Below are 27,763 nucleotides of genomic sequence, written 5' to 3'. Positions count from 1 at the left end.
AACAGTCTGCATTGACCATGTTATTTGCTTTATTCTTGTTGTAAACCTCTTCCGAGGGTTGCTGGTTTCCTTTTACAATCGAGTGGTATAAAATTTTTATGCAATGACAATGAAATAAATAAACTGGGTATAAAATTGCTCGGCCCGTAACACCTACGAAAGGTATTGTCAGGCTCCTACTTTTGTTATAGTACAACTTCCTCCAGCTCTCACAACCACCATCCATTCCCAGTCCCTTCTTCTGCCCCAGCAAACCTCCCATCTATTCATCTATCTTCTCTCCTTACACCCTCTCCTCGAGACCCAATTTCCCATCCTCACAAACACCCCTTCCTCCTTCTTTCTCATTCCAGGATTCCCTCTGAAGCCTCTCTCTCTCTGCTCAAACAGAGATGGGGGGTCACACCTGGTTTCCCCCCCCCCCCCGCGCAAATATCAAGTTATGTGTTCTATGCAGCGCACTAGAAATAAATGTCTCGCACTAATAGCAAAAGAGAAAAGGAGGCAAAAATAAAGAAATATCTCAGCCGAAGCTGGGCTCTTACTTAAGAGATCAAAAAGGGTCGGGACATGAGCAAGATTTCCTTCGCTATTTTTTTGCTTTCCGACTTGCTGTCCTCCCCGCTTCTTTCCACAACAACTCTTGATACATCAGAACAAAGGGTTTTATCTCAGCCTGGCATCCTGTCCTCAAAAGGGAGCCCACCAGAGGTTTACAACGGGTAGGGAATCTCCCCTGCATGCAAAAGGTCCCGGGTTCAAATTCTGACATTTTGAAATGGGTTGCAAATGACCGCCTGTCTGAAACCCTGGAGTGCTGCCATTGGTATACTGATAATATTGAGCTAGACGGGTCAAGGGCTGGACTCACTTTTAGGCAGCTCCCATTGGTCCTCAGTAATACACCAGTTTATTCAGAATCATGAGGACTGGAATCTTAGGGTTTGGTTTTGTTACATAAAAGACCTTAGTTCCGTGGTAGAGCATCTGTTTTGCACTCAGATAGGTCCCAGGTTTGCTCCTGGTTATCTCCAGGTAGGGCCGCAGGAGAATCCTGCCAGAAACCCCCGAGAGATGCTGCCGGTCAGTGTAGATACTACCAGGCTAGATGGCCCAATGGATTGATTTGGTATAAATCGGCTACCCGTGTCCTACAAGCGAGGTGGGAAGCTGTGGGTTGTTTCCCTTGCTACCGATCCCCAGCACATAATACTCAGAGGTAGACTGCGTCTGGAACTGGAGGTTCCATTTACCCACCACATTTAAGAGATGTCGATGGGCCAATCCTCCTCCAGGAATCTCTCCAGTCCCGTTTTCTAAGGCCGTCTAAGCCAGCGGAACGTTCCCTACAGTGGGTGCTGTAAATGGACAGCAAAAAACACACCTTTGCTTCTCCAACCTGCACTTACTGCTGTTCAGCTTCACGGGGTGAAGCTTTTACAAACCTGAATGGTGTCATTTCCGCCCCAGCAGACCGCTTTGAGTGGCTGCCCTCCATCCCCAAAGCAACAGCTGCGTTTACACGACAAATCCAGTTTGAAACCAGTTTCACTTTAAAAAACCAAAAAAAACCCTCCCTGAGAACTATAGTTTTTTTCCCCGTAAGGGAGATGGATGCTGAAACTTTAAAACTGCAGCCGCACTAGCAGAAGTGCTAAAATTCCCAGGGAGGAAGCTGCTGAACTGGTTGTACTGGTTTGTGAACTACAAAAAAGAAAAAAGAAATCTTTCTGCTGTGAACCTGAGTTTGTTGGGCCCTGCTCCAATTCTGCCTTGTGACTACCTCTAACTTGCTCGCCCTCAGGCTACCTTCTCGACTTATATATATATATGACACTACCTTCTCAACCCGTATATTTATAAGGAAACAGATAACTTACAAAGGCCACCCGACTCTCGCAGAATCCTCTCTCTCCCCGCGCGAGGAAGCTGGGAAATAATATGTAGATCTTTCCCGCACTCCCCCAGGGCTCAGAGAGGGGGTTCTCCCCCCCACCCGCAAAACCAGCCCCCTTTCCTGGCTCCTTGTCCCCCTCTTCATCTAGGTATACTCAGCAGAACTTCCAGCCAACATGGGCAAGAGGTGATAAACCGCCGAGAGTAGCACTGGCCCCAGCCTTTGCCGAAGCTGATGCGGACGCTGTGGGCATCGTAGGGCCCGTCGTGGTGGCCCTGCCAGCAGGCCAGGTTGCCGGCGCGGTCGTAGTCAAACACCTTGAGGGAGTAGCCGGGAAGGAGCTTGTAAACAGCCGGCCCGGAGCCGCCGGGAGGACCCAGGGTTGGGGAACAGACAAAGACGGGGTGGTCGCTGCGGTTGTAAGCCCAGACGCCGCTGCCTTCGCGGCTCAGGAGCAGGCCTTGCCCGATCTTGGCCCGGGCTCGCTGGACAGCTTGGCTACGGTTTCTGGAGCCCAGCTGGCCCAGGCAGAAGCCGTTGCCGGTTGGAAGGTCGGCGAAGATGTTGACATGGTCGTCGTGGACGGGGAAGAGCCTTCCCACTCGAAGGCGGTATTCCCAGTAAGCCAGTTTGCACCAGTGGCCATCTCTGAGGGAGCGCTGGGAGAGGCTGGTGTCTGTGGAGGGGTGGGGGGGGGAGAGAGAAAGGCATTCCCTTCAGAACCTTTTATTTTTATTATTAAATATTTTTATTGGTTTTCACAAAGCAAATCTCACATTTAACACGTTGAAATTTCGAAATCAAACAAGGTTCTTCCAAATCTTAGGACTCCCCTCCGTGGGTCCTTAGTAGTGTATCTAAATAAGCTGCATATTATAATTCCTCCATATTAAAGTCCTCCAAGAACTTTTAAAAAAATTATCAGTTAACTAATGAAAAGCGCAAAGATAACAGAAGAAGAACTTAGTGCAGATACCCCAGTTGCATATTCAATTTGCGTTGCCGTATTTTTAAAAAATGAAAACTTGGACATAAAAGTTTTTGCAAAATCTCCAAAGAAGAAGAAGAATCTTGGACATAATTTTTTTTGCGAAATCTCCAAAGAAGAAGATCGCCAAAATCTACATTTCTGACATGGGTTGCCATACGTCCAGATTTTCCCAAACATTTAAGCAATTTCCGCCCAGATACCGTTTATGAGGGCCAAATCCTGGCTACGTCCGGGAAATTCTGGACGAATGGCAGCCCAAGGATATTCCTACATTGCAGGGGGTGAGCTAGATATCCCTCAGGGTCCCTTCCCACTCTCTAAAATAATAATAATAATAATAATAATAATAATAATAATAATAATAATAATAAAAATAGTGGTGTAATTGACTTCTGACAAGCACACAGAGCGCGAACAAGACTGAGTGTATGGGGGGAGGGTGGCTCGTTTAATTTCACTGCACACAGGTGGTGTAGTGACAATAAAGGTTTATTATTATTACTGTATTTATTTATGATTCTGTGACTCATAAATTTAGATTATAAAGTGCCGCAGCCTGGAAGGACGAAAGTACAAAGATAAAGTGCAGCTGAAAAGGTATCACAAAGTGTTAACTCACACGAATAATGAAGATTTATAAAAAAAAATTAAAGTACTCTCCAACTGTGAGTTCCATCATTATTGAGAATCAAGGTTCCAACAAAGGTTTAAACAAGCTAAACATCTGCATAGACTGATGGCACTGAGTGAGTGAGCAGGCGCCTCAATTGGCATAGTGGTTTGAGTGTTGGACTAGGACAGCGGTCAGCAAACTACGGTCCCTGGGCAGGATCAGGCCCACCTGGGTCCTAAATTTGGCCCGCGCCGCAAAGCCGAGACTTCTGGCAATAGCGATGGGAGGAAGAGGCTAAGCGGCGGCGGCTGTGCCAATCAAACACCGCGCCTGGTTTACCTCAGCAGCGTTTGATTGGCAGAGACGTCCCTGCGCCGTGCTGAGATAAACCAGGCGCTGTGTTTGATTGACAGAGCCGCTGTCGCTCAGCCTCTTCCTCCCGCCCCTGCTGCCACCCTGGTGCTCCTGTGGGCTAGAAAGCACAGTGGTGGTGGCGGCGGCGGCAGCAGCCCCTGTGAAGATAAGGACTACTTGCCCCCCTCGCAGTGTGCATGTTGTTGTTGTTGTTTAGTCATTTAATCATGTCCGCCTCTTCGTGACCCCCTGGACCAGAGCACGCCAGGCACTTCTCTTCTCATGAGGTGGCCAAAGTATTGGAGCCTCAGCTTCACAATCTGTCCTTCCAGTGAGCACTCAGGGCTGATTTCCTTCAGAATAGAGTGGTTTGATCTTCTTGCAGTCCATGGGACTCTCAGGAGTCTCCTCCAGCACCATAATTCAAAAGCATCAATTCTTCGGCAATCAGTCTTCTTTATGGTCCAGCTTTCACTTCCATACATCACTACTGGGAAAACCATGGCTTTAACTATATGGACCTTTGTTGGCAAGGTGATGTCTCTGCTTTTTAAGATGCTGTCTAGGTTTGCCATTGCTTTTCTCCGCAGTGTGCATAGGAATTCGTGTTTTTTTTTAAAAAAGTCCGGCCCTCTACAAGGTGTGAGGGACAGTAGACCGGCCCCCTGCGGAAAAAGTTTGCTAACCCCTGGACTAGGACCTGGGAGTGCAGGGTTCAAATCCCCACTCAGCCCTGAAGTTCACCTTGGTTCATTCACCATCTCTTAACCTAACCTACCTCACAGGGTCGTTGTGAGGAGCAGAACCCTGGAGGCCACTTTGAGCTTCTTGGAAGATAAAATTGGTGTATAAATGCAATAAACAAATAAACATATTTGCATAAGAAATAAGATTAAACATATGAATGAGTCATTCGAGCTCTGCCTTTTGGATACTTTTGGTTTAGGAGATAATCTTTTTTAAGGAAGGGCAATTTGCCAAACCCTTAAATGCTAGCAATCCAGATGATTAAGATTAAAAGTCTTCCAGGATATTAGCCATGGAGCCCCTGGGCTGCTGTTAAGAGATGAGAAATAAGCTCTTTCCTTTCCAAATCCCATTCCATTCCCACATACAGCCTCAAAAAAAGCTAGGCGGAAACATGGAGAGATTTTGTTTGTTAACAGCAAAACGCCGCATTCCAAAATTCATTTGAGAACTTTAAAGGAGAGCCCTGCAGGATCAGACCACAAAGATAAGGTGGGCATATGTGTGCCACAAAAAAACAACAATGAGGCAGAGATTTTCATGCGCCGGTGCATATGTACAGATGCAAAGGTATAGATAATGATGCTGATTTAAAGTGAATTGTATTCTACTGGAGGAGTCTTTGAAGGGGAAAAGGCTGTTTGGCTCAGCGGTAGAACATCCAGTTTGCAAGTGTAAGGTCCTGAGTTCGATTCCTGACATCTCCAGGTAGGGCTGCGAATGTCCCCTGCCCAAAACTCTTGGAGAAGTCATTGCTGGTCCGTGCAGACCAGTGATTCTCAAAGTGTGTGGCAGGAGAGGATGGCAAATAGGAAGGGAAGATTCAAGGACCACCAATATTATATTCTGGGAATGAGTCATGTTCTGTATTGTTTCATACTTTCCACATGCCCCGTGGTCATATTATAATGTAGTTGTGTTCTTTGTTAAAAAATCAAGCACCGCTAGGAGTTGTATATTTTTGTTTTCCAATGCATTTCTTACCAATGAAAAAATCCGGTGAGGCGTGAGCATTTTTTACTCTGAAAGTGTGGCCCAAAGAAAAAAAGGTTGAGAACCACTGGTGTTGACTAGGGTTGCCATAAAATTGAAAATCCAGGCACAAAGTTGTTGAGGTTTTTTTTTTAGTTTTGCCCAAAGTGGTTGAGCTCCCCCACCTCAAAAAAAAAAGAGTTGTTTTTGAGCTATTTTTAAGGAATTTGCCAAAATCTACACTTCCAAGATGGGTTGCCTTACGTCCAGATTTCCACCCGGATGCTGTTTATGATGGCCGAATCCTGGCTATGTCCAGGAAACCCTAGCAGACGGTACTGAGCTCGATGTGTAAGGCAGCTTCCTATTTTAGTCGGCTATTTATCCGGTGCTGAAGGAGACTCTTGAGAGTCCCATGGACTGCAAGAAGATCAAACCTCTCCATTCTGAAGGAAATCAGCCCTGAGTGCTCACTGGAAGGACAGATCCTGAAGCTGAGGCTCCAATACTTTGGCCACTTCATGAGAAGAGAAGACTTCCTGGAAAAGACCCTGATGTTGGGAAAGATGGAGGGCACAAGGAGAAGGGGATGACAGAGGACAAGATGGTTGGACAATGTTCTCGAAACTACCAGCATGAGTTTGCCCAAACTGTGGGAGGCAGTGGAAGACAGGGGTGCCTGGTGTGCTCTGTCCATGGGGTCACGACTAAACAACAACAACAACAACAACAATAATTTATCCAGATCCTTGAGGACTAGAATATTCTAAGATAAAGTAATAGGTAGAGCTAGTGACCTTCTGCATCGATAGCAGACATCCTACCACTGAGTTATGGCCCTTTGGCCCCATTGCGGCAAGGCACAGCCCCCAAAAGCAAAAAATAAGTTGTGTGTGTGTTTTTTTAACTAGGGACTGATAGAATTAAACAAATAAGGAATGGACTGTTCCTCCTGGTCAAGGAGACTCCTGGGTTTCTGCTCAGACAAAGGCGCCCTGGGACAATGGGAGTGGGAAGTCCCACGGGGGCCGGCTGGGAGCGCTGAGAGGCGGCACGTAGGCCCCACGGTCTCTCGCTGGGGTCCCACATCTTTGGCTGGGACAGAGGAAAAGCCAGCCCAGGCGCCGAGAGCTTGCTCAGACGTGGCGGCGTGGCCAGGCGCCAGATCCCAGGCTGCATTGTACGTCAGGGCACATTGTCTGTGTCTCTGCGGGCTGCAACTTCCTCCAGGCCGCCGGGAACCAGAAATAACAGGGGCAGCCGTCTGTCGGTGTCCGTCCCTCGCTTTTTGAAAAGTTTCTGCTCTGCAAAGCATCCAGGAAGGCCTCTGGGCCGGGCCGTTCCCTGCCTGCTTTTCATTCTCCTCGTAAGAGGGCAGCATAATCGGCGTGCTCGGGATCAGGACCTCTAACTGCAGGAGGGTTTTCAAACATGGTTGGGGGCCACTATTCAGGGTGGTTTTCCCAGTAGTGATGTATGGAAGTGAGAGCTGGACCATAAAGAAGGCTGATCGCCAAAGAATTGGTGCTTTTGAATTATGGTGCTGGAGGAGACTCTTGGGAGTCCTATGGACTGCAAGAGGATCAAACCTCTCCATTCTGAAGGAAATCAGCCCTGAGTGCTCACTGGAAGGACAGATTGTGAAGCTGAGTCTCCAATACTTTGGCCACCTCATGAGAAGAGAAGACTCCCTGGAAAAGACCCTGATGTTGGGAAAGATGGAGGGCACAAGGAGAAGGGGACGACAAAGGACAAGATGGTTGGACAGTGTTCTCGAAGCTACCAGCATGAGTTTGACCAAACTGTGGGAGGCAGTGGAAGACAGGAGTGCCTGGCGTGCTCTGGTCCATGGCGTCACGAAGAGTCAGACACGACTAAACAACTAAACAACAACATTCAGGGTGGTGCTGAGAGAGGCAGGTTTCAGTCCACACACGGCCAAAAATAAGAAGTGCACTTCTAGATCAGAGCAAAGTCCCGTCTAGCTCAGTCTCTCACATGCCTCTCAGAAGCCCACCGATGGGGCATAAAGTCAAGGACCTAAATATATTTATTTTGAGTATTTGCACCCCAGTCCCCATCCAAAAAGGATGGAGTGACTTACTTACAGTCAAAGCAAGACAGTCCCTAGCTGCAGGCTTGCAATCTTTAAAAACAAAAAAACCCACAACACACAAGGAAAGAGGGACAGGGAGGGCAGAGGAAAAACCAAACTCAGGCACTGATTTCAAAACTGTTGCCCTATAACGACCAAACGTGGGCACAGTTCAGGGGCAGGTGGTGCCTGGTGGAGCTGGGCCTCCAGCAAAGCTGATGGAATAAACCTTCTGCTTCGTAACTCTCCCTCTGAGGCAGCCTGATGCCCCAAGGAGACAGGAGAACATACCCTCCGATTGCCTTGACAAAAACGGGACATTCAGAGAGGCGGCCAAAATGGCTGCCGCGATCTCGCATTATTTGGGGCTGCACTTTGGGGGGCACAGCAGCCCAAAGCGCGTGTTTAGAGGTGCTGCGCAAGTTTGCTCCCCCCCAAAAGCACCTTTGGGCCGCTGTGTCCAGAAAAAGCCCTTTTGGGAGGGCTGCAATCTTGCATGGGTCATGAGACTTGCACAGTAGTACATAGAAGACTATGTCCTGGTTTCGGGCCTCTTCATATTGGAAGAGATGGGTGCAGGGAGGCTGTATGGGGCTGGCCTGTCAGGGCAGAGCAGATGGGGGGGGGGGAGCTCTGCTTCCCTGTTCCCCTGTTCTGGAACGGCCACCCCCGGAAGAGATGCCTGGAATTGAAGCTGGAATCTACCAGATGCAAAGCAGATGTTCTATCCCTTCAGGGAGTCTCAGCCCACAAACCAGATCAGAAGCTGGTTCCAATCCCTGCTGGGGAAATTTCTTCCCTTGCTGACAGCCTGGACACAGATTCAGCCGTGCACAGGATCAGACCCTCTCTCACACCTCCTTACTGAGGCTCCCGATTTCTCACCTTGCCATATTCTGCGGTTGTTGTTCAATGCGTTGGCGCACTTCAGAGGGGTTGCGAAAGGAGAGATCTTGCCGTAGGGGGGCAGGGGGGTCTCTAGAAAAGAAAACAATAATAATAAGGGAAGGCATGAGCCGCTTTTAAATCTTTTGGCTCATATCTTGAGGATTAGGGGGCAGCGGGTGGGTGAGGCCTGCGTTTTGCTGCCATAAGGTAAGTCCAGCATCCTATAAGTCCCAGCGAGACTGAATAACAGACAGGGGTGGTGGGAGTTGAATACAGAAGAACATAAGAACATATTGAGAGCCAGTGTGGTGTAATGTTTAGAGGACCTGGAAGAGCAGGGTTCAAATCCCCACTCAGCCATGAAGCTCACTGGTTGTGACCCTGGAATGGCTGTCAATATTTCATTTTTTTTAAGGGAAATTCCCTTATTCCAAATAGGATTCCTCGAAAGAAAAGGGAAAAGTTGACAGCTATGGACCCGGGGCCATTCACCATCTTTTAGCCTCAAAGGGTTGTTGTGAGGACAAAATGGGGAGGAGAAACTATGTACACCACTTTGAGATCGTTGGAAGATAATAATAATAATAATAATAATAATAATAATAATAATAATAATAATAATAATATCAATATCAGCAGCAGGCTGCTGGCTCTGGCTGATGGCCCATCTAGTCTGGCATCCTGTTCTCACAGTAGCTGACCAGATGCATCATGGGAAACTCGCTAGCAGGGCCTGAATGCAACAGCAATTCTCCCCTCCTGTGATTCCTAGCAACTGTTATTCAGAGGCAATGACAGTGGCAGGAGAACACAGACGTCCTGGGTATTAGCCATAGAGAGGCTTCACTTCTAATTTGTCCAGTCCTCTTTTAAACCCATCCAAATCAGTGTGTGTCTCACTGCCTCCGGTGGGAGAGAGTTCCGTAGGTTTTTTAAATGTTTTTATTAACAATTTCAACATAATAGCATATCAAAACATATCATATTCATTATTTTCTCCCCTTTTCCCCCACCCCACCCCTCAAACCCTCCCTCCCCTCCTCCGGAGACTTCCCTCAGCTCCTCTCTCTGATTTCTCAGCACATATTATTCTCTGCATATTATAAAATTACGGTATACAAATCCTTACATTATCTGTCTACCATGTTATCGATATACGATATCTTTATTGTCATTGTCCATGCAGAACAATGAAATTGAAAAACTACATAAAACTACATTAAAACTACATAAAACTACATTAAAACTACATAAAACTACTACAAAACTACATAAAACTACTTTAAAACTACTACAAAACTACATAAAACAACAAAAAACCCTAAAAACTCTGAAACCCCATTTAAATTACACTATACTATAGAGACCCCTTACCAATCAATAAATTTGTGTATGTTTATTTGTAAAGAGTTCCCATTCTTCTTTAAAGTCACAGTTGTCCTTCTCTTGCAGTTTGTATGTCAATTTAGCCAAGGGAGTTCCATAGTTTAACTACGCATTGTGTGAAGGAGCACTTTGTTCTATCTACCCTGAATCTCCTAGCGCTCAGTTCATTGGAGGTCCACGCAGAGCAGGTTCGCCCCCTGGGGAAAATAGAACGGGGAGCCTGAGGCCCTCATGAACTTTCTGGGCTCTCCCAACTCCTATCAGCTCCAGCCAGTATGCCCGATAGCCAAGGATGATGGGCGTTCTGGTCCAGGCTCCCCCTCCCTGCTTTCCACCTCTGCATGTGAATTTGGTCTGTGATCCCTGATTGGTTGGGACGTGTGTCTACGAGAGAGCTGGGGAAAACCTGTGGCCCTTTGGCTTTTGCCCAACCACAACACCCATCATCCCTGGCCATAGGCCAAGCTTACAAGGGCTGATGGGAATTGTAGTCCGCCAACACCTGGAAGTGAGAGCTGGACCATAAAGAAGGCTGGTCACCGAAGAATGGATGCTTTGGAATTCTGGTGCTGGAGGAGACTCTTGAGAGTCCCATGGACTGCAAGAAGATCAAACCTCTCCATTCTGAAGGAAATCAGCCCTGAGTGCTCACTGGAAGGACAGATCCTGAAGCTGAGGCTCCAATACTTTGGCCACCTCATGAGAAGAGAAGACTCCCTGGAAAAGACCCTGATGTTGGGAAAGATGGAGGGCACAAGGAGAAGGGGACAACAGAGGATGAGATGGTGGGACAGTGTTCTCGAAGCTACCAGCATGAGTTTGACCAAACTGCGGGAGGCAGTGGAAGACACGAGTGCCTGGCGTGCTCTGGTCCAGGGGGTCATGAAGAGTCGGACACGACTAAATGACTAAACAACAACACCTGGAGGATCAAAGGCTCCAAAACACCGCCTGCGTTCCTCACCAGGGATGGCGAGCCGGCTGAGATGATGTGGGTTGCAACAGTGGACGCCGCCCTCTCCGCCGGTGCTTTTGCAGAAGCTGAGGCGCTTGAGTTCGTGCGGGTGGCGCAGGTCGGGCCAGCGGAAGAGCCGGCACAGGAGGAGCGAGGCGGGGAGGCCCGGCTTGGAGCCTCGCGACTCCACCCAGACGCAGCCCGACTCGCCCGCCCCCCTGCTCTCCACTGCCCACAGCAGCAGCTCCAGCTCCTTCTCCTTGAGCTTCTTGAAGAGGGCCAGAGCCGCCGGCTTCAACGCCCCGTGGCTGTCGTCGGGGCCGGGCGTGACGCAGCGGTGCCTCCAAAGCCGTTGTGCCAAGCTGGCTCGCCGAGACCGGAACATGAGGCTTTATGGAGACATAACGACAAAACCTCCATTATTAATTTTTTGCGCGCGCGTTCAAAGCATCTCCTCAATCGCATCCCTGTAAAGTAGCCTGTTGGAAGTGCAAGGATCATTCAGTTTGTAATTTAAGGGTTAATTCTGTGAGTGTGGCAGTCACCTGACCAAGTGGTGGAGGAGGTGTTGCTTAGCAACCAGGCAAAGCAGCATGATCTTTGCTGAGGTTTTTTTTGCAGGGGCGGGACCAGAGGGAGGGCCTCCTCGGTAGTGGTGCCCACCCTGTGAACGCCAATCAGATGTCAAACAGACAAATAATTGCACAACCTTCTGAAAACATCTGAAGGCAGTGCTATATAGAGAAGTTTTTAATGTGTGATGGTCTGTTGTGTTTCTGTATACGGCAAGCTTCCTCAACCTCGGCCCTCCAGATGTTTTTGGCCTACAACTCCCATGATTCCTAGCTAGCAGGACCAGTGGTCAGGGATGATGGGAATTGTAGTATCAAAACATCTGGAGGGCCGAGGTTGAGGAAGCCTGCCGTATACAGTGGTACCTTGCTTCTCAAACGCCTTGGTTCCCAAACGCCGAAAACCCGGAAGTAAGTGTTCTGGTTTTCGAACGTTTTTCAGAAGCTGAACATCCAACACAGTTGGCAGCCTATGTTTCTGGGGCGCCTGCACCAATCAGAAGCTGTGTCTTGGTTTTCAAACAGTTCAGAAGTCAAAACGGACTTCTGGAACGGATTACGTTTGGCGCTTTTGTTTTTGCTATTTATTTTGTGTTTTTGTTTTTGAGGCTTTTTCGGTTAATTTGTTTTTGTGACTGTGTGGAACCCAGTTCAGCTACTGATTGATTGACTATGTGACTGCAGAAATGGATAAAAGCCCCCCATCCAAACAATGACTATCATCTACAATACTGTCTTATTTATATTATAGTACAGTACATTGATTATTGGGGACATGGGTGGCGCCGTGGGTTAAACCACAGAGCCTAGGACTTGCCGATCAGAAGGTGGGCGGTTCAAATCCCCAAGATGGGGTGAGCTCCCGTTGCTCAGTCCCAGCTCCTGCCAACCTAGCAGTTCAAAAGCACGTCAAAGTGCAAGTAGATAAATAGGTACCGCTCCGGCGGGAAGGTAAATGGTGTTTCCGTGCGCTGCTCTGGTTTGCCAGAAGCGGCTTAGTCCTGCTGGCCACATGACCCAGAAGCTGTACGCCGGCTCCCTCGGCCTATAGAGCGAGATGAGCGCTGCAACCCCAGCGTCGGCCACGACTGGACCTAATGGTCAGGGGTCCCTTTACCTTTTTATATTGATTATTGCTTTCATTTTATGGTTTTGGAATGGACTTCCAGAACAGATTAAGTTTGAGAACCAAGGTACCACTGTATAGGGAAGCTTTTAATGTGTGATGGTCTGTTGTGTTTCTGCATACAGTGGTACCTCGGGTTAAGTACTTAATTCGTTCCAGAGGTCTGTTCTTAACCTGAAACTGTTCTTAACCTGAAGCACCACTTTAGCTAATGGGGCCTCTTGCTGCCACTGCGCCGCCAGAGCATGATTTCTGTTCTCACCCTGTAGCAAAGTTCTTAACCTGGAGCACTATTTCTGGGCTAGCGGAGTCTGTAACCTAAAGTGTATGTAACCTGAGGTACCACTGTATTCTGTTAGAAGCCACCCAGAGTAGCTGGGGCAACCCGGTCAGATGGGTGGCATATAAAAATTATTATTGTTGTTGTTGTTATTATTACTCAGTGACAGAACATTTGCTGTGTGTGCAGAAGTTCCCAGGCCCAAAAGAGCTGCTGCCAGCCAGTGTTGCCAGTATTGAGCTACATGGGCCAGTGGTCTGACTCAGTAGAAGGCAGAAATTTTTAACTATTCACAAACAGGCGAAAAGTCTGCCCCTTGAGAGATGAAAGAGATCTCCTTCTCTAGAGGCTGGAGAGTCATCTGTCAGAGAAGCCGCAATGGTATCAAGCAGCGAAGTGGACTAGATAATTTCTGAGACTTCCTCTGACTCTCAAATGCTCAAACGGTTCCTTCACATCTGTTGGAGACAGCTAGGCAGCTGGCTGAAAATCCCAGAGCCTGATTCCCTGCAAACAGCAGCCAGCCAGCGGCACAACAGCACAAAGCAACTAGTATCCATTATGCATTACAGCCCAGTGGCCTAGCGTGGGTTGTCAGCACCCGGGGCAAGGCAAGTAATTTGCGCCCCCTAACCCCTAACCTGCCGCCACTGCCAGCTTCTTCTTGCTGCTGCCTGGTCTGGTCTGGTGAGGTTCTCTCCTGCGCTCAGCGCTGCGCTGGGGGGCCGCTGCACTGTCCCTCCCCCAGATAGTCCCTCGCTCTCTCTCTCCGCACCGCACACGACCCGGCGGCTCGGATCGGATTCGCACAGCCAGCACTGCAGTGAGAGAGAGTGAGTGAGCCAGGTAGGGGCAGAGAGCTGTGAGTGCGAGCTCCCCCCCCAGATGTTGCGCCCGGTGCGGCCGGCCCCCCTGACCCCCCATGCTACGCCACTGTTACAGCCACATTCTAACCCACACGGACTTGTGCAAACAGAGGCACACAAATGGAAAATAAACCCTATGTATGTGACAACCGCAGCAAGAATTCTTTAAGCCCAAAAATGGAAAAGAAACCCCAGTACCAATGAAGGAAGAGCAGCAGATGAAGATGATGGACTTTGCAGAACCGGCAAAGCCAACAGGAAAAATCTGAAACCAACACAATCAAGTACCGGGTATTTCAAAAGGATTGGAGTCAATTTATGCAATATTTCAAAGATTACTGTAAGCAATTAACATCACTAGCAGGGCTGTCTGATGACTTGCACTGAGAAATTTTCTATCTTTCTATATTTCTTTAAATTCTGAGACGTTCTGTCATAAGTCTAATTGGAATGGGAAAACGTATACAGTAAATTGCAATGATATAAAGGTTAATTTCGAAAGCCATGAGCCGTTGATAGGCTCTAAAGAGCCAGGGTGGTATTGTGGATAATGATGGTGTGAATGTATAACGTTAAATGGAGAATAAATAAAAATTAAATATAAAAACGGGGTGGGGGCAGGGAAACCAACCACACTGACCCAACCAGGGGCCACATTCACAACCTACATTTAAAGCGCTGTGATAATACTGCTTTAAACAGCCACAGCTTCCCCCAAAGAATTCTGGGAACTGTAGTTTGTTAAGGGTGCTGAGAGTTGTTAGGAGACTCCTGTTTCCCTCACAGAGAACTACAGTTCCCAGAGGCTCCAATGAAGAGGGATTGACTGCTAAAACGCTCTGGGAATTGTGGTTCTCGGAGGGGACTGCTTGGGATGGGGGTCTCCTAAAAACCCCCAGCACCTTCCACACGCTACAGCTCCCAATATTATTTTAGAGAAGCCATGACTGTTAAGAGTGCTGAGAGGAGAACCCTCGTTCCCAGCACCCACCAGCTACAATTTCCACATTGGATTAACTAACAATCCCTCTTCCCAGGGAATTCTGGGAATTGTAGCTCCAGGAGAGGAACAGGGGGTCTCCTATCAACTCTCAGCACCCTTAACAAACTACAGCTCCCAGGATTCTTTGGGGGAAGAAGCCATGGCTGTTTATAGAGGCATCACAGAGCTTTAAATCTCTGGTCAGCGGGGGGGGGGGGGCTATTTCCCACACCAACCTCTGCCCTTGTCAGCACATTACCACCAGTGCCGGATTTACCTATAAGCTAAACAAGCTATAGCTTAGGGGCCCCCTCTCTTGGGGGCCCCCCAAAAAATTAAAGGAAAAAACACCTGGATGTACATTTCCAAAATATAAGATAGAAACAAATAAAACAAAACCTACAATTATTATTTCATGTTATAGCAAGTTTCTAGAGACTAGATTATGAGCCTTTGCAAACTGTGTTTCGAAAGGAACTTTTGTGATTGCCAAATGCCAGTCAAAGTGTTTGCATTATTAAGTTTGTGATGAATAAAAAATAATTTTAAGTTAGAGCTTAATAATTATTTCACTATTAACATACTTCTTCTTAATGGTATTTCACTATTAATAGACTTCTTCTTAACTGTGTTTCAGTTCAACATTTACTTTGAAAGAAATACATATTTTCTTATGTGCCAAAGGCTTTAGATACCTATTAGGTCCATAAATTACCAGGTAGCATATATTCAACACAGGAAAAAAAAACAGCGACAATTTGTTGTTGACAAAGGACAGCTGGACATATAAAGGACCCCATTACCTTCAGTAGCTCAGGGCCTCATCAAACCTAAATCCGGCCCTGCTTAGCAAATTATCACCCGTGCGCCCCGCGCAAGCGACAGTGCACGCGCGACGGGCATCTAACATGTTAATGCACCCGCCCCCCCCCCGGTACCCAGCAGCAGCAAGCAGGTTCCCTAACTGCCCGGCGAGTTAGAGACGCCTGTCCGAAAGCGAGATAGGGCGGAACACACTCACTGTGAAGGCAAAGAGCGGCTGGACACACCAGTGGGTGCAGACCCCGCCAGGAGACCAGGACGGCTCAACCCACAGACTTCCTGGCAAGCTCTTTTCTTGCGGGCTGTTCCCTCCCCAGGCTTCCTCCGTCCAGCCTCTCTCGCTCTGCGTGGGAGGCAGCAAGCAGGGGGAGGAAACGGGGCGTCCGTGGGGTGGGGGTGGGGGGAGAGCTTGGGGGAAAAAACCTTGGTCTGGAGGGATCTCTGCCAGGGCAAGTCATGCCAATGGCAGCAGGCAGCTGCCAGGGTTGACCTGAAGGTTTTCTCGGTGCCAGGGATGTCAGGGGGTGGGGAAAAGTTGTTGTTGTTTAGTCGTGTCCGACTCTTCGTGACCCCCTGGACCAGAGCACGCCAGGCACTCCTGTCTTCCACTGCCTCCCGCAGTTTGGTCAAACTCATGTTCGCAGCTTCGAGAACACTGTCCAACCATCTCGTCCTCTGTCGTCCCCTTCTCCTTGTGCCCTCCATCTTTCCCAACATCAGGGTATTTTCCAGGGAGTCTTCTCTTCTCATGAGGTGGCCAAAGTATGGGAGTCTCAGCTTCAGGATCTGTCCTTCCAGTGAGCACTCAGGGCTGATTTCCTTAAGAATGGAGAGGTTTGATCTTCTTGCAGTCCATGGGACTCTCAAGAGTCTCCTCCAGCACCAGAATTCAAAAGCATCAATTCTTTGGCGATCAGCCTTCTTTATGGTCCAGCTCTCACTTCCATACATCACTACTGGGAAAACCATAGCTTTAACTATACGGACCTTTGTCGGCAAGGTGATGTCTCTGCTTTTTAAGATGCTGTCTAGGTTTGTCATTGTTTTTCTCCCAAGGAGCAGGCGTCTTTTAATTTTGTGACTGCTGTCACCATCTGCAGTGATCATGGAGCCCAAGAAAGTAAAATCTCTCACTGCCTCCATTTCTTCCCCTTCTATTTGCCAGGAGGTGATGGGACCAGTGGCCATGATTTTAGTTTTTAGTTTTATCAAACATTAAAAACATCTCTATACCAGGCTGCTTTCAGATGACCTAAAAGTCATTTAGTTATTTATCTGTTTGACATTTATCTGGGCAATCCACAGAGAGGGTGCCACTACCGAGAAGGCCCTCTGCCTGGTTCCCTGTTAACTTCACTTCTCGTAGGGAGGGAACCGCCAGAAGACCCCCGGAGCTGGACCTCAGTGTCCGGGCTGAACGATGGGGGTGGAGACGCTCTGAGGCCGTTTAGGGCTTTAAAGGTCAGCACCAATACATTGAATTTCGCTCAGAAACATACAGGGGGCCAATGTAGGTCTTTCAGGACTGGTTTTATATGGTCCCAGCATCTGCTCCCAGTCACCAGTTCAGTAATGGGGGGCAGCAGTGGAACACAGGCCGAGATTGAACCCCCATCGGTCTGGCACCTGCTATAGCAGCATAGTAGGGAAAGGAGAAAAAAAATCTGGCAATTGTTCAGCAGCGGAAAAAGGCTGCCCCTTTAGGGATGGAGGGCGTCCAAGACTGATGGCTCAGAGCTGGCTATCTCTTACACTTCCTCCTTCAATTTTCCAGGGAGATAAGCGAGATTTGACTGGCGCCCGGGGCTGCCCCCATCCTCTTTGAGCAGGCAGCTCCAGAGATTTGGGGGATGGGTGGTGACAAACCCGTGAGTTCCCCCCCCCACCCACTATCCTCAACCACCCCCCTCCATGGTCAAAGGGGTGCCCTTGTCACAATTAAAATGCATCTTGCATTTTTTAAAACATGGTTTTTAGCAAGTTGGCCACCCTAATAAAGCAGTAGCTCTCAGGCTAACTTGTGTACTTGGCTACCTAGTAAATTACGGTAGCATTATTTGGCGCTCTTTATGCATTCGCAGAGAATGCCATTATCATTTTGTGTGTATCAAACCTCCTTATCCTTATCCTTTGAAAAGTTGTGTGTTTTGTACACACCCCATACAGTTAAATCACATCACGTTGCCCAAGAACCCTGGGAACTGTAGCTTACCCCTTCACAGAATTACAGCTTCCAGCATGCTACGGTTCCCAGAATTTGTTTTGCCTTGTGCGCACGCTTTAAATATATGTTGTGTACAGTGGTACCTCTGGTTACGTACTTAATTTGTTCTGGAGGTCCGTTCTTAACCTGAAACTGTTCTTAACCTGAAGCACCACTTTAGGTTATGGGGCCTCTTGCTGCACCGCTGCGCGATTTCTGTTCTCATCCTGAAGCAAAGTTCTTAATCTGAGGTACTATTTCTGGGTTAGCGGAGTCTGTAACCTGAAGCGTCTGTAACCTGAAGCGTATGTAACCTGAGGTACCACTATACGCAGTTTTAGTCTGGGAAGGCCCTCTGCCCCAGGCACGTGGCGTTCCTCAGAGAATCCCGGGAACTATAGTTTGCGAAGGGTGCTGGGGACTGTAGCTCTGTGAGGGTTAAAACTACAGTTCAACAGAGCAGGAGGATGTGCTTTGAACCTGCTTTTAAGCAGGGTGTTTATGGAATCCCATGTCTGCCGCAGGATTGCAAGAGAGGCGGGGAACAGCGCTTTGCAAGGCTGGCCCAGGCGGGGGCTGCCAAGTCATACCATCACAGAACAGACGGTTGGCACCGGTTGGCACCGCCGGACCCCGCATAGGCAAAGAGATGTGGAGCCCCGGTTCCTACAGGGGAGTTCCCCGGAGGGGCCGGCTGCATTCTTCGCCAGATTTCAGGCCTGTCCAGGCTGTGACCTTTGCAGAGAGCTCCAGCCAGTCTGGGATTTTGCAGAGAGAGAGGATCTTATCAAGAGAAGCAGGAAACGGCCTGGAGCTGAGCTGGAGACAAGCAGGCAGGGCTAGCCGGTGTCAGGAATGGGGAAGTGGTGACCGAAAGGGGAAGAGGAGGAGGGGAGGAGAGAATAAGGCAAGAACCCAGCAGCGAACGTTGGAGGGCTTGGGGCAGGGAAGCTGAGAACTGTAGCGTTGGAAGGAAGGGGCGCCAAGGGTCATCTAGTCCAACCCGCTGCAATGCAGGAATCATCATCCATAACACTCTTCAGAAATTGGGTTTTGCCCCTCAAGCCCTTCTAAGTCTGGGCTTGGGCCAAGCAAAAGCAACGGTTAGGCAAAGAATTATAGACACCGAGAGACAACAGAACTGCTTAAGGTGCCCCGACTACAAAATTGTAGAAATCGAGAGATATATAGCTGCACCAGCAGTATATCTCTCTTTTTTTCAAAACAAAAAAAATTCCTTCCAGTAGCACCTTAAAGACCAACTAAGTTAGTTCTTGGTATGAGCTTTCGTGTGCATGCACACTTCTTCAGATACACTGAAGAAGTGTGTGTATCTGAAGAAGTGTGCATGCACACGAAAGCTCATACCAAGAACTAACTTAGTTGGTCTTTAAGGTGCTACTGGAAGGAATTTTTTTTGTTTTGACTATGGCAGACCAACAAAGCTACCCATCTGTAACTCTCTTTTTTTTTTGTATCTAAAAATGCAAGAAGGGCTTTTACACTTGCCAGAAGCTCGGCTCTGCCCTTGCCGGTCTTGGAAGGGTCCATTTAAAAAGTCCCATATGCCCAGAGAATTTGCACCTGTCCATCGGGGAATATGGGGACGTGGCTGGTGCTGTGGGTTAAACCACAGAGCCCTAGGGCTTGCTGATCAGAAGCTCGGCTGTTCGAATCCCTGTGACGGGGTGAGCTCCCGTTGCTCGGTCTCTGCTCCTGCCAACGTAGCAGTTCGAAAGCACGTCAAAGTGCAAGTAGATAAATAGGTACCACTCCGGCCAGAAGGTAAACGGCGTTTCCGTGCGCTGCTCTGGTTTGCCAGAAGTGGCTTAGTCATGCTGGCCACATGACCCGGAAACTGTACGCCGGCTCCCTTGGCCAGTAAAGCGAGATGAGCGCCGCAACCTCAGAGTTGGTCACAACTGGACCTAATGGTCAGGGGTCCCCTTTACCGCCCTATACCTGGGGGTCTCAGGGCGATTCACAGATCCACCCCAGCCCACTCATTAAGTGGTTGCCTTGTCCCTCCTTGAAAAAAAATGCACAGAGCTCACAGATAAAGTCGGAAGAGTGATGTTCTATGCCACACCCACTTTGAGCGCCATGTGCTCTCCGAGACTCAGATTAAGTCTACTGGATTTCAACCAGATCACTTAGAAAAGCAAAAGTTTGAGTGCGCACACTTTTTTTTGTCTTTTGGGGGAGGGCTGACCTGGGGAGGGAGAGAAGTGCCCAAAAGGGATTGTGCCCACGGCAACATGCTCATAAATCGAAATCTGCTCATGGCCCTATAATGCTTGGTGACCTCAGTCTTGCAATGTCATGAATCACCACCCTGCAGTAATTATTTAAACCACAGAGCCTAGGACTTGCCGATCAGAAGGTCGGTGGTTCGAATCCTCACGACGGGGTGAACTCCCGTTGCTCAGTCCCTGCTCCTGCCAACCTAGCAGTTCGAAAGCACGTCAAAGTGCAAGTAGATAAATAGGTACCACTCCGGCGGGAAGGTAAACGGCGTTTCCGTGCGCTGCTCTGGTTCACCAGAAGCGGCTTAGTCATGCTGGCCACATGACCCGGAAGCTGTACGCCAGCCCCCTCGGCCAATAAAGGAAGATGAGCGCTGCAACCCCAGAGTCAGCCACGACTGGACCTAATGGACAGGGGTCCCTTTACCTTTATATCTCATTGTTTTATTAACATTAACTTGGCAGATCAGACCAATAATCCATCTATCCTAATATCCTGTTTCCAGCTGTGGCCAGGCAGATGCTGTTGGGAAGCTTACAAATTACAAATTAATTAATTAATTAATTTCCCCAACCACTCTGGGCGGCTTCCAACAAAATATTAAAAATGCAATGAAACATCCAACATTAAAAACTTCCCTAAACAGGGCTGCCTTCAGATGTCTTCTAAAAGTCAGATAGTTGTTTATTTCCTTGACATCTGATGGGTGGGTGTTCCACAGGGCAGGCGCCACTACCAATAAGGCCCTCTGCCTGGTCCCCTATAATTTCACTTCTTACAGTGAGGGAATTGCCAGAAGGCCCTCGCACTGGACCTTAGTGTTATGAAGATGATGGGCATTAACTGTTGTTTGTTCTTACCACCGTTCAGAGATTGACTGCTTCCCAACATGGCAGTTCCATTTTGATCTCATGGTTTATCATCATCAATAGGCTTATCCTCCTCTGCTAACGTACCTAACGCTTCTTTGAAAGCCATCTGAGGTAGTTTCGATCGTTGCCACTTCTTGTGGCAGGGAGTTCTGCAAGTTCGTTGTGTGAAGAAGTGCTGATCTGATGAAAATATAGCCAGTGTTCAAAGATACTTTATTAGCTTTTCAGGCTACATGAGCGTTTATTAGAGACAGAGGAAGGGCTGAACCAGGAAGCTGGAGGGGTTGGTAGGCACTTCCAAGGAATGGGGCAGGAGGCGTATTCGAATTGCACCTTTCCCCTCTTGGGTACTCTGGAAACCCGCTTGGGGAACATGGGAAAAGTCAGTCCGCCCAATCCCAGGGCACCCCAACTCCATTCTGATTGCAAGAAGCCAACTTTGCAAACTGCGTAGCCCCAGGAACCCATTGGTACAGAGAGGCAATATAATTGTTATGTACTGAAGTTCTCACCCTGGGCCAGCAGGGGGATACTGTAGATAGTTATGCAAATGAAGGATCGAAAGTGACGTTCAGTGATTGGATAGTTTTAGAAAGTTGTTACAGTAACGTGGTACTGGAGCTATATATAAGCAGGCTGACTGAGCCCTTCAGTTCAGTTCTGTTCTGGCCTCTGAATAAACAAGAGCTGTTTGAAGAATCGCTGTGTCGTCTGATATGTTCACCCACAACTTAACACTAATGACCTTGTGTATCTGGATCAGAAACAACACAACCCTCTCTAAAAATCAGATTCAGTCTATAATCACCGCAAACACAGACCACTTCAAAATGCCACTGTGCGTGATGGTTTTATTGCAGGGGGCGGGGTCACATGAATCTCCCCTGTCCCATAAAAATCAAAACAAAACCCCCTGCATGAAGAAAGCCAGCACCTCAGGGGCAAGAGGTCTGATCACCCCTTTGGCTTGGCACACTATGTTTCTACATGCAGGGAATTTTGCTTTAATATGGTTCATGTGTACTGTATGTGAGAAGCACTGAAACAGGCTGAAGTCATCGTGAGAACATGCAAGGTAGAATGAGGCTCCCCTGGCTCTTCTAAGATGTGTTGAAGAGGGCATTTCAGCTGCTTCCCCTCCAATCCTCACCATGCAAAACCACCAGCAGCAGCGGCTGAAATTCCCTCTGCCCCAGGAGCCCTGTTTTCCTAGGCATAGGGTAGAGGACATCTCCAGAAGTTGTCAGACTCCAACTTTCAGCATGGCTCATGGAAGATGGGAGTTGTAGTCCCAGCCACTTTCCCACCCTGTCCTAGACCCATGTCCCAACCAATCAGGGAACACATCTCAAATGCACTTACTGGCATTGTACTGGAAAGGAGGGGGAACTGGCTTTTTCCAGCTGGTGTTGGACTCCATCTCCCATCAGCCCCAACCCAGCACAGCCTATGGTTCGGGAATGCTGGGAATTGTAGTCCAGCCACATCTGGAGGGCTGTAGGTTTCCTATCTGTGGCTTGAGGTCTCCCTAAGCTGCAGTGGTGGAATTCCAGGACAATGTACGCTGTTTTCCCCCCTTGAATGAGCCAGCCGGATACAGGCTGGGAGTCTGTATATCTTTGTTTGGAGTCTTCTATTTCTGTTGAGTCGTCCCCAGCCCAGCAGCTGACGGAAATCCAGCGCAGACACTGGCTTTTTTTGTCTCTCTCCTTTTCCCAGAGCCAAGCCGTCGTTTATCCTCATCACTCTCGGAGAACTGGGTTATATCGGTGGTTGGGTGTTGCTGGTTTATTTCATTTTGGTCCTGTTTACATCTCAGGAGCCTGAAACAGAATAGAAGTTCAGTCGGCGGGGGGGAGAGAACTATCTTGCCCTAAACTCCTGTTCCTCTGATCAGTCGGTTCCTGGTGAGGATCTAGTGAGCAAAACCCAGCAGGGTTCCCTGGTTGCCTATACTCTAGCCCAGGCATAGGCAAACTCCAGCCCTCCTGATGTTTGGGACTACATTTCCCATCATCCCTAGCTAACAGGACCAGTGGTCAGGGATGGTGGGAATTGTAGTCCCAAACATCGGGAGGGCCGGAGCTTGCCTATGCCTGCTCTAGCCTGTCATTGGTTAGCCTGCTTGGTTTATTATTTATTCGGGAAGCTGGCTTCTCCAGCAAAAACTTTCCTAGTCTCAAACTCCTGCCCTTCACACTCATATGTGTGTGTGTTTTATTGCTGTGCACACCCCTTTTCCTGGAGCAGATAGACGTTTAGGGGGCAGCAAGTTTATTTTCTTTGGATGAGACGATCATGGAGCCTTAAAGTGTCCCTGTGGCATTTGCTCTATTTACAAATATACAAGTAGAACACAGCCAGCATAGCTCAGTCGGTACAGCTGAGAGCCAGTGTGGTGTAGTGGTTAAGAGCGGTAGTCTCGTAATCTGGGGAACCGGGTTCGATTCCCCGCTCCTCCACATGCAGCTGCTGGGTGACCTTGGGCCAGTCACACTTCTCTGAAGTCTCTCAGCCCCACTCACCTCACAGAGTGTTTGTTGTGGGGCAGGAAGGGAAAGGAGAAGGTTGGCCGCTTTGAGACTCCTGAAGGGGAGTGAAAGGCAGGATATCAAATCCAAACTCTTCTTCTTCTACAGCGTGAGACTCTTAATCCCACGGTTGTGGGTTTGAGCCCCATGTGGGGCAAAAGATTTCTGCATTGCAGGCGTTTGGACTAGTGGTCCATTCCAACTCCACGATTCTATGATCTATATCAGGGATCAGCAATGTTTTTCAGCAGGGGGCCGGTCTACTGTCCCTCAGACCTTGTGGGGGGCCGGACTATATTTTGAAAAAAATAAATAAAAATTCCTATGCCCCACAAATAACCCAGAGATGCATTTTAAATAAAAGGACACATTCTGCTCATGTAAAAACATGCTGATTCCCAGACCGTCCGCAGGCCGGATTTAGAAGGCGATTGGGCCGGATCCGGCCCACAGGCCTTAGTTTGCCTACCCATGATCTATATCATCATCATTTGATGCTGGTGACCCCAGTTTTACAAGGGTTTGAGTGCTAGACCAGGACCAGGAAGAGACCTGGGTTCAAATTCCCACTCAACGATGCTGCTGACCCGGTTACCTTGGGCTAGTCACTGCCTCTCAGTCTAGCCTAGCTCACCAGGTTGTTGTGGGGATTAAATGAGGAGGAGAAACATCAACAGACTTTAAGCTCCTTAGAGGAAAAGGAGGGATATAAATGTAGGAAATTATTATTATCAGTAGTAGTAAAACGATAAAGGACCCCTGACAGTTAAGTCCAGTCACAGACGACTCTGGGGTTGTGGCGCTCATCTCGCTTTACAGGCCGAGGGAGCCGGCGTTTGTCCACAGTTTTTCTGGGTCATGTGGCCAGCATGACTAAGCCGCTTCTGACGGAACCAGAGCAGCGCACGGAAACGGCATTTACCTTCCTGCCGGAGTGGTACCTATTTATCTAATTGCACTTTTTGGTGTGCTTTTGAACTGCTAGGTTGGCAGGAGCAGGGGCAGAGCAATGGGAGCTCACCCCGTCGCACAGAACTGAATCGCTGACCTTCGGATCGGCAAGTCCAAGAGGTTCAGTGATTTAGACCACAGCGCCACCCGCGTCCCAGATCAGTAGTAGTATTAAATCATAATTGTCTGTTATTAAATAGTAGTAGTAGTGTTTTGATTTCCTACTCGCCATTTACCTTAAGGTCCCAGGGCCTGTTACAGCCATTTAAAAGACCACATTAAAAAGATGCTGTTGGATCACAACTCCCATCATTCAGAGCAATTGGTTAAGCTGGCAGGGAATGATGGGAGTTGTAGTCTCATCTGGAGGGTGCATCAGGCTGAAGAAGAGGAAAGTGGTTGGTAACTGGAAGGATCTCTGCCTGAGATGCTGGAGAGCTGCTGACAGTCAGAGTGGACATCACTGGTGAGATGGATGTATAGCTAGACCTGGCAGAGAGCAGCTTTTTATATTATGCAGAAGCAGCCTTGTTAAACTAGATCTCCCACCCAAATGTGCATTACAGCATGGCAAAGAGTCATCCACTTCTGCGGTCCCAGGCAGGCAGCAAAAAAAAAACCAGCACGCTTATGATCAGTCCCTTCCTTAAACTGTTTCCCTCCGGATCTTTTGGACTACAAATCCCATCATGGAAAATGACAATGGATGATGGGAGTTGTAGTCCAGGTTGGTCAGAGCAGCAATTGAGAAGCGTAGAAAACAAACAAACTTACATGGTATGGTGGCTTACAACGTAGCAGCCAGGAGGAATCCTCAAGATCTGGAGAACCTGGGGCAAAGGCTCGCCCGGAAGGGTAAGGTGGCACAGGAGCCTGGCAGCTCAGCATGGCGCAACCCACAAGGCCAGGCACCCATGGGAGACGGAAACCCTTTAGTCCAGAATCTCCTTCAGGCACCAGCAGCAGAGCAGGACGTACACACATTCGCGGAGAGCTTGCAGGGCCCAGTAACCCAGACTGACCACATTCCCGCTTTTGTAGTAGGGGAGGGCAAGCGGTCGTGCGGCCCTTGGGTGGCCAAAGTAGGGGCCCGTGAGGGCCGCCAAGACCCACGGACGTGGGGCTGCAAACCTCTGCAAAGGAAGATGCATATTCAACTCTGGGGAGACTGGCTCAGAGCTGGCTTTTAGCAGGCCGACGCTGTCCTTTTGTGCAAATCGCTGGAAACTTCTCAGTTATCCAAGAGGTCACAAGGCCGTTTTGGGTGCTGCTGAGGCCTGGCCCTCGCTAGCTAGCCTAATGCCAGAACAGTCCCCTCTCTTGTCACATGTGGAGAGAAACCCCCCACCCGGAAACCCTTTCCAAACCACAAGGGCATCTCAGTGTCACAGAATCCTACGTTCTAGTGCTGGAAAGCCCCATCACCGATTCTTTCAAATAGGGTTGTTTTTGCAGGTTTTGCAGGCGCAATCAGTGCTTGTTAGAAAAGCGGCCTGTAATTCAACAGGTGACCTACGCTTCCTTCCCGTCATGAGAAAACCACTGGTTTGAGGTCTGTGGTACGGAGGGAGTCTTGTGCGCAGCGCAAGTTGTTAGCCACAGTGCAGGTGTGATGCGGGGGAATGCACCACCAAAATGTGTTTTTTTTAAACATTATAGGCAGCTGAGGGGCTAGGCAGGGCGGTTTCGATCTAAGCAGGGGCACAAAAGGCCACTTTAAACTGCTTTCACAACCTACATTGTTCCACCCTACTGAAATTGATGCCAATCCCGACGTGGGGGTGGGGTGCAGATCCCCTTTTTGTGCCCATTCTCCCCACTCACAAGGATATTAACAACAGTAGAGTCAGCATCTGGCAGCCTTGAGCTGCTGACGTCCCAACGCCTGAGGTTCCCCCCATAAATTCATTTTCAACTTTGACCCACCCTTTTAACTTCCCATAGTCCTTGGCGTTCTGTAACACTGGGGCATTATGGGTAATTAAAAAGGCTGCCCTGAACTAGGGCTGTGCAGAGCAGTCAGTTTCAGTGCCAGCTCTCTGCTTCTCAATTTTCCAATATTCAGTCCTCCACATCAGCCTGCAAATCTGTTTTTAAAAGTCCTCATAAAAATAAATCCATGCTCTAGTGCAAATTTCTCCCACTATACACATCTTTCTGTGCAAAAGTTCCCCCTGACAGAATGGATTTCAGTATGTTCTTTCCGGGAAGCGGGTGGTGCTTTGGGTAAAACCTCAGTGCCTAGGACTTGCTGATCGTAAGGTCGGCGGTTCGAATCCCCGTGGCGGGGTGAGCTCCCGTCGTTCGGTCCCAGCTCCTGCCCACCTAGCAGTTCGAAAGCACCCCTAAGTGCAAGTAGAAAAATAGGTACCGCTTTATAGCGGGAAGGTAAACGGCGTTTCCGTGTGCGGCGCTGGTGCTGGCTCGCCAGATGCAGCTTCGTCACGCTGGCCACGTGACCCAGAAGTGTCTTCGGACAGCGCCGGCTCCCGGCCTCTTGAGCGAGATGAGCGCGCAACTCTAGAGTCGGACACGACTGGCCCATACGGGCAGGGGTACCTTTACCTTTATGTTCTTTTCACTAATACAGTGGTACCTTGGGTTACATACGCTTCAGGTTACAGACTCTAATCCAGAAATAGTACCTTGGGTTAAGAACTTCAGGATGACAACAGAAATCGTGCTCCAGTGGCGCGGCGGCAGCAGGAGGCCCCATTAGCTAAAGTGATGCTTCAGGTTAAGAACAGTTTCACATTAAGACCGGATCTCCAGAACGAATTTAGTTCTTAACCCGAGGTACCACTGTATATGCATTGCTATCCACATTTTAGCCAAATAATATTTGTGTTGCTGTATATAAAGGACCCCTGGACAGTTAAGTCCAGTCAAAGGTGACTATCGGGTTGCAGCACTCATCTCGCTTTCAGACCAAGGGAGCCAGCGTTTGTCCACAGACAGCTTTCCGGGTCATGTGGCCAGCATGACTAAACCGCTTCTGGCACACGAAGGACTGTGACGAGTGCCAGAGCACACGGAAACACTGTTTACCTTCCCGCCACAAGGGTACCTATTTATCTACTTGCACTGGCGTGCTTTTGAACTGCTCGGTTGGCAGGAGCTGGGACAGAGCAACGGGAACTCACTCCACCACGGGGAATCGAACTACCGACCATCCGATCGGCAAGCCCAAGTAGCTCAGTGGTTTAGACCACAGCGCCACCTGCTCCCCTTTACATTCCCTTCCCTTGCTCTTTCTATTGTTGGCCTGAGAACTGCAATGCAAAAATCAGAGAAGTGTGCATTTCAGTTCCCTTATTGTTTCAGGAGGTGTGAAGCAGCCATATGAACTGAGTTGCATTTCTTCCCCGTCCCTAAGCTCCACTTGGCTCGCTTGACAGAGGAGGGGGTGAATC

The 27,763-nt window shown here is 48.8% G+C and overlaps 1 protein-coding gene and 1 long non-coding RNA gene across 2 annotated transcripts; both read right to left on the bottom strand.

Annotated features, from left to right (window-relative positions):
- Positions 1–11: 11 nt before the first annotated feature.
- On the bottom strand, positions 12–15,872 carry LOC309358568 (mothers against decapentaplegic homolog 6-like). Its single transcript, XM_081891855.1, has 4 exons — positions 15,746–15,872; positions 10,908–11,287; positions 8,555–8,647; positions 12–2,573 (listed from the first exon to the last, which is right to left on the bottom strand). The coding sequence occupies exons 2-4, from the start codon at positions 11,281–11,283 to the stop codon at positions 2,038–2,040; spliced, it is 1,005 nt and encodes a 334-aa protein (XP_081747981.1). The 5' UTR covers positions 11,284–11,287; positions 15,746–15,872; the 3' UTR covers positions 12–2,037.
- Positions 15,873–21,064: 5,192 nt separating this feature from the next.
- Positions 21,065–26,547, bottom strand: LOC309358789. Its single transcript, XR_014163600.1, has 2 exons — positions 25,125–26,547; positions 21,065–22,691 (listed from the first exon to the last, which is right to left on the bottom strand). It is a non-coding gene; the product is annotated as an uncharacterized lncRNA (long non-coding RNA).
- Positions 26,548–27,763: the final 1,216 nt, after the last annotated feature.

This window comes from Podarcis melisellensis, assembly GCF_964234715.1.
Source record: "Podarcis melisellensis genome assembly, chromosome: 16".
NCBI classification, from domain to species: Eukaryota; Metazoa; Chordata; class Lepidosauria; order Squamata; family Lacertidae; genus Podarcis; species Podarcis melisellensis.
The sequence above is the reverse complement of the archived record's forward strand: the minus strand, read 5'-3'. Positions and strand labels throughout refer to the sequence as shown.

Bases quoted from the DNA above. Each gene is read 5' to 3' on its own strand.
- LOC309358568 (XM_081891855.1), bottom strand. From the start codon at position 11,283: ATGTTCCGGTCTCGGCGAGCCAGCTTGGCACAACGGCTTTGGAGGCAC. The intron at 8,648-10,907 runs GTGAGGAACGCA...TTTCTTTTCTAG, and splicing joins CAGCCGGCTCGCCATCCCTG to AGACCCCCCTGCCCCCCTAC. The intron at 2,574-8,554 runs GTGAGAAATCGG...ACCCCTCCACAG, and splicing joins CAACCGCAGAATATGGCAAG to ACACCAGCCTCTCCCAGCGC.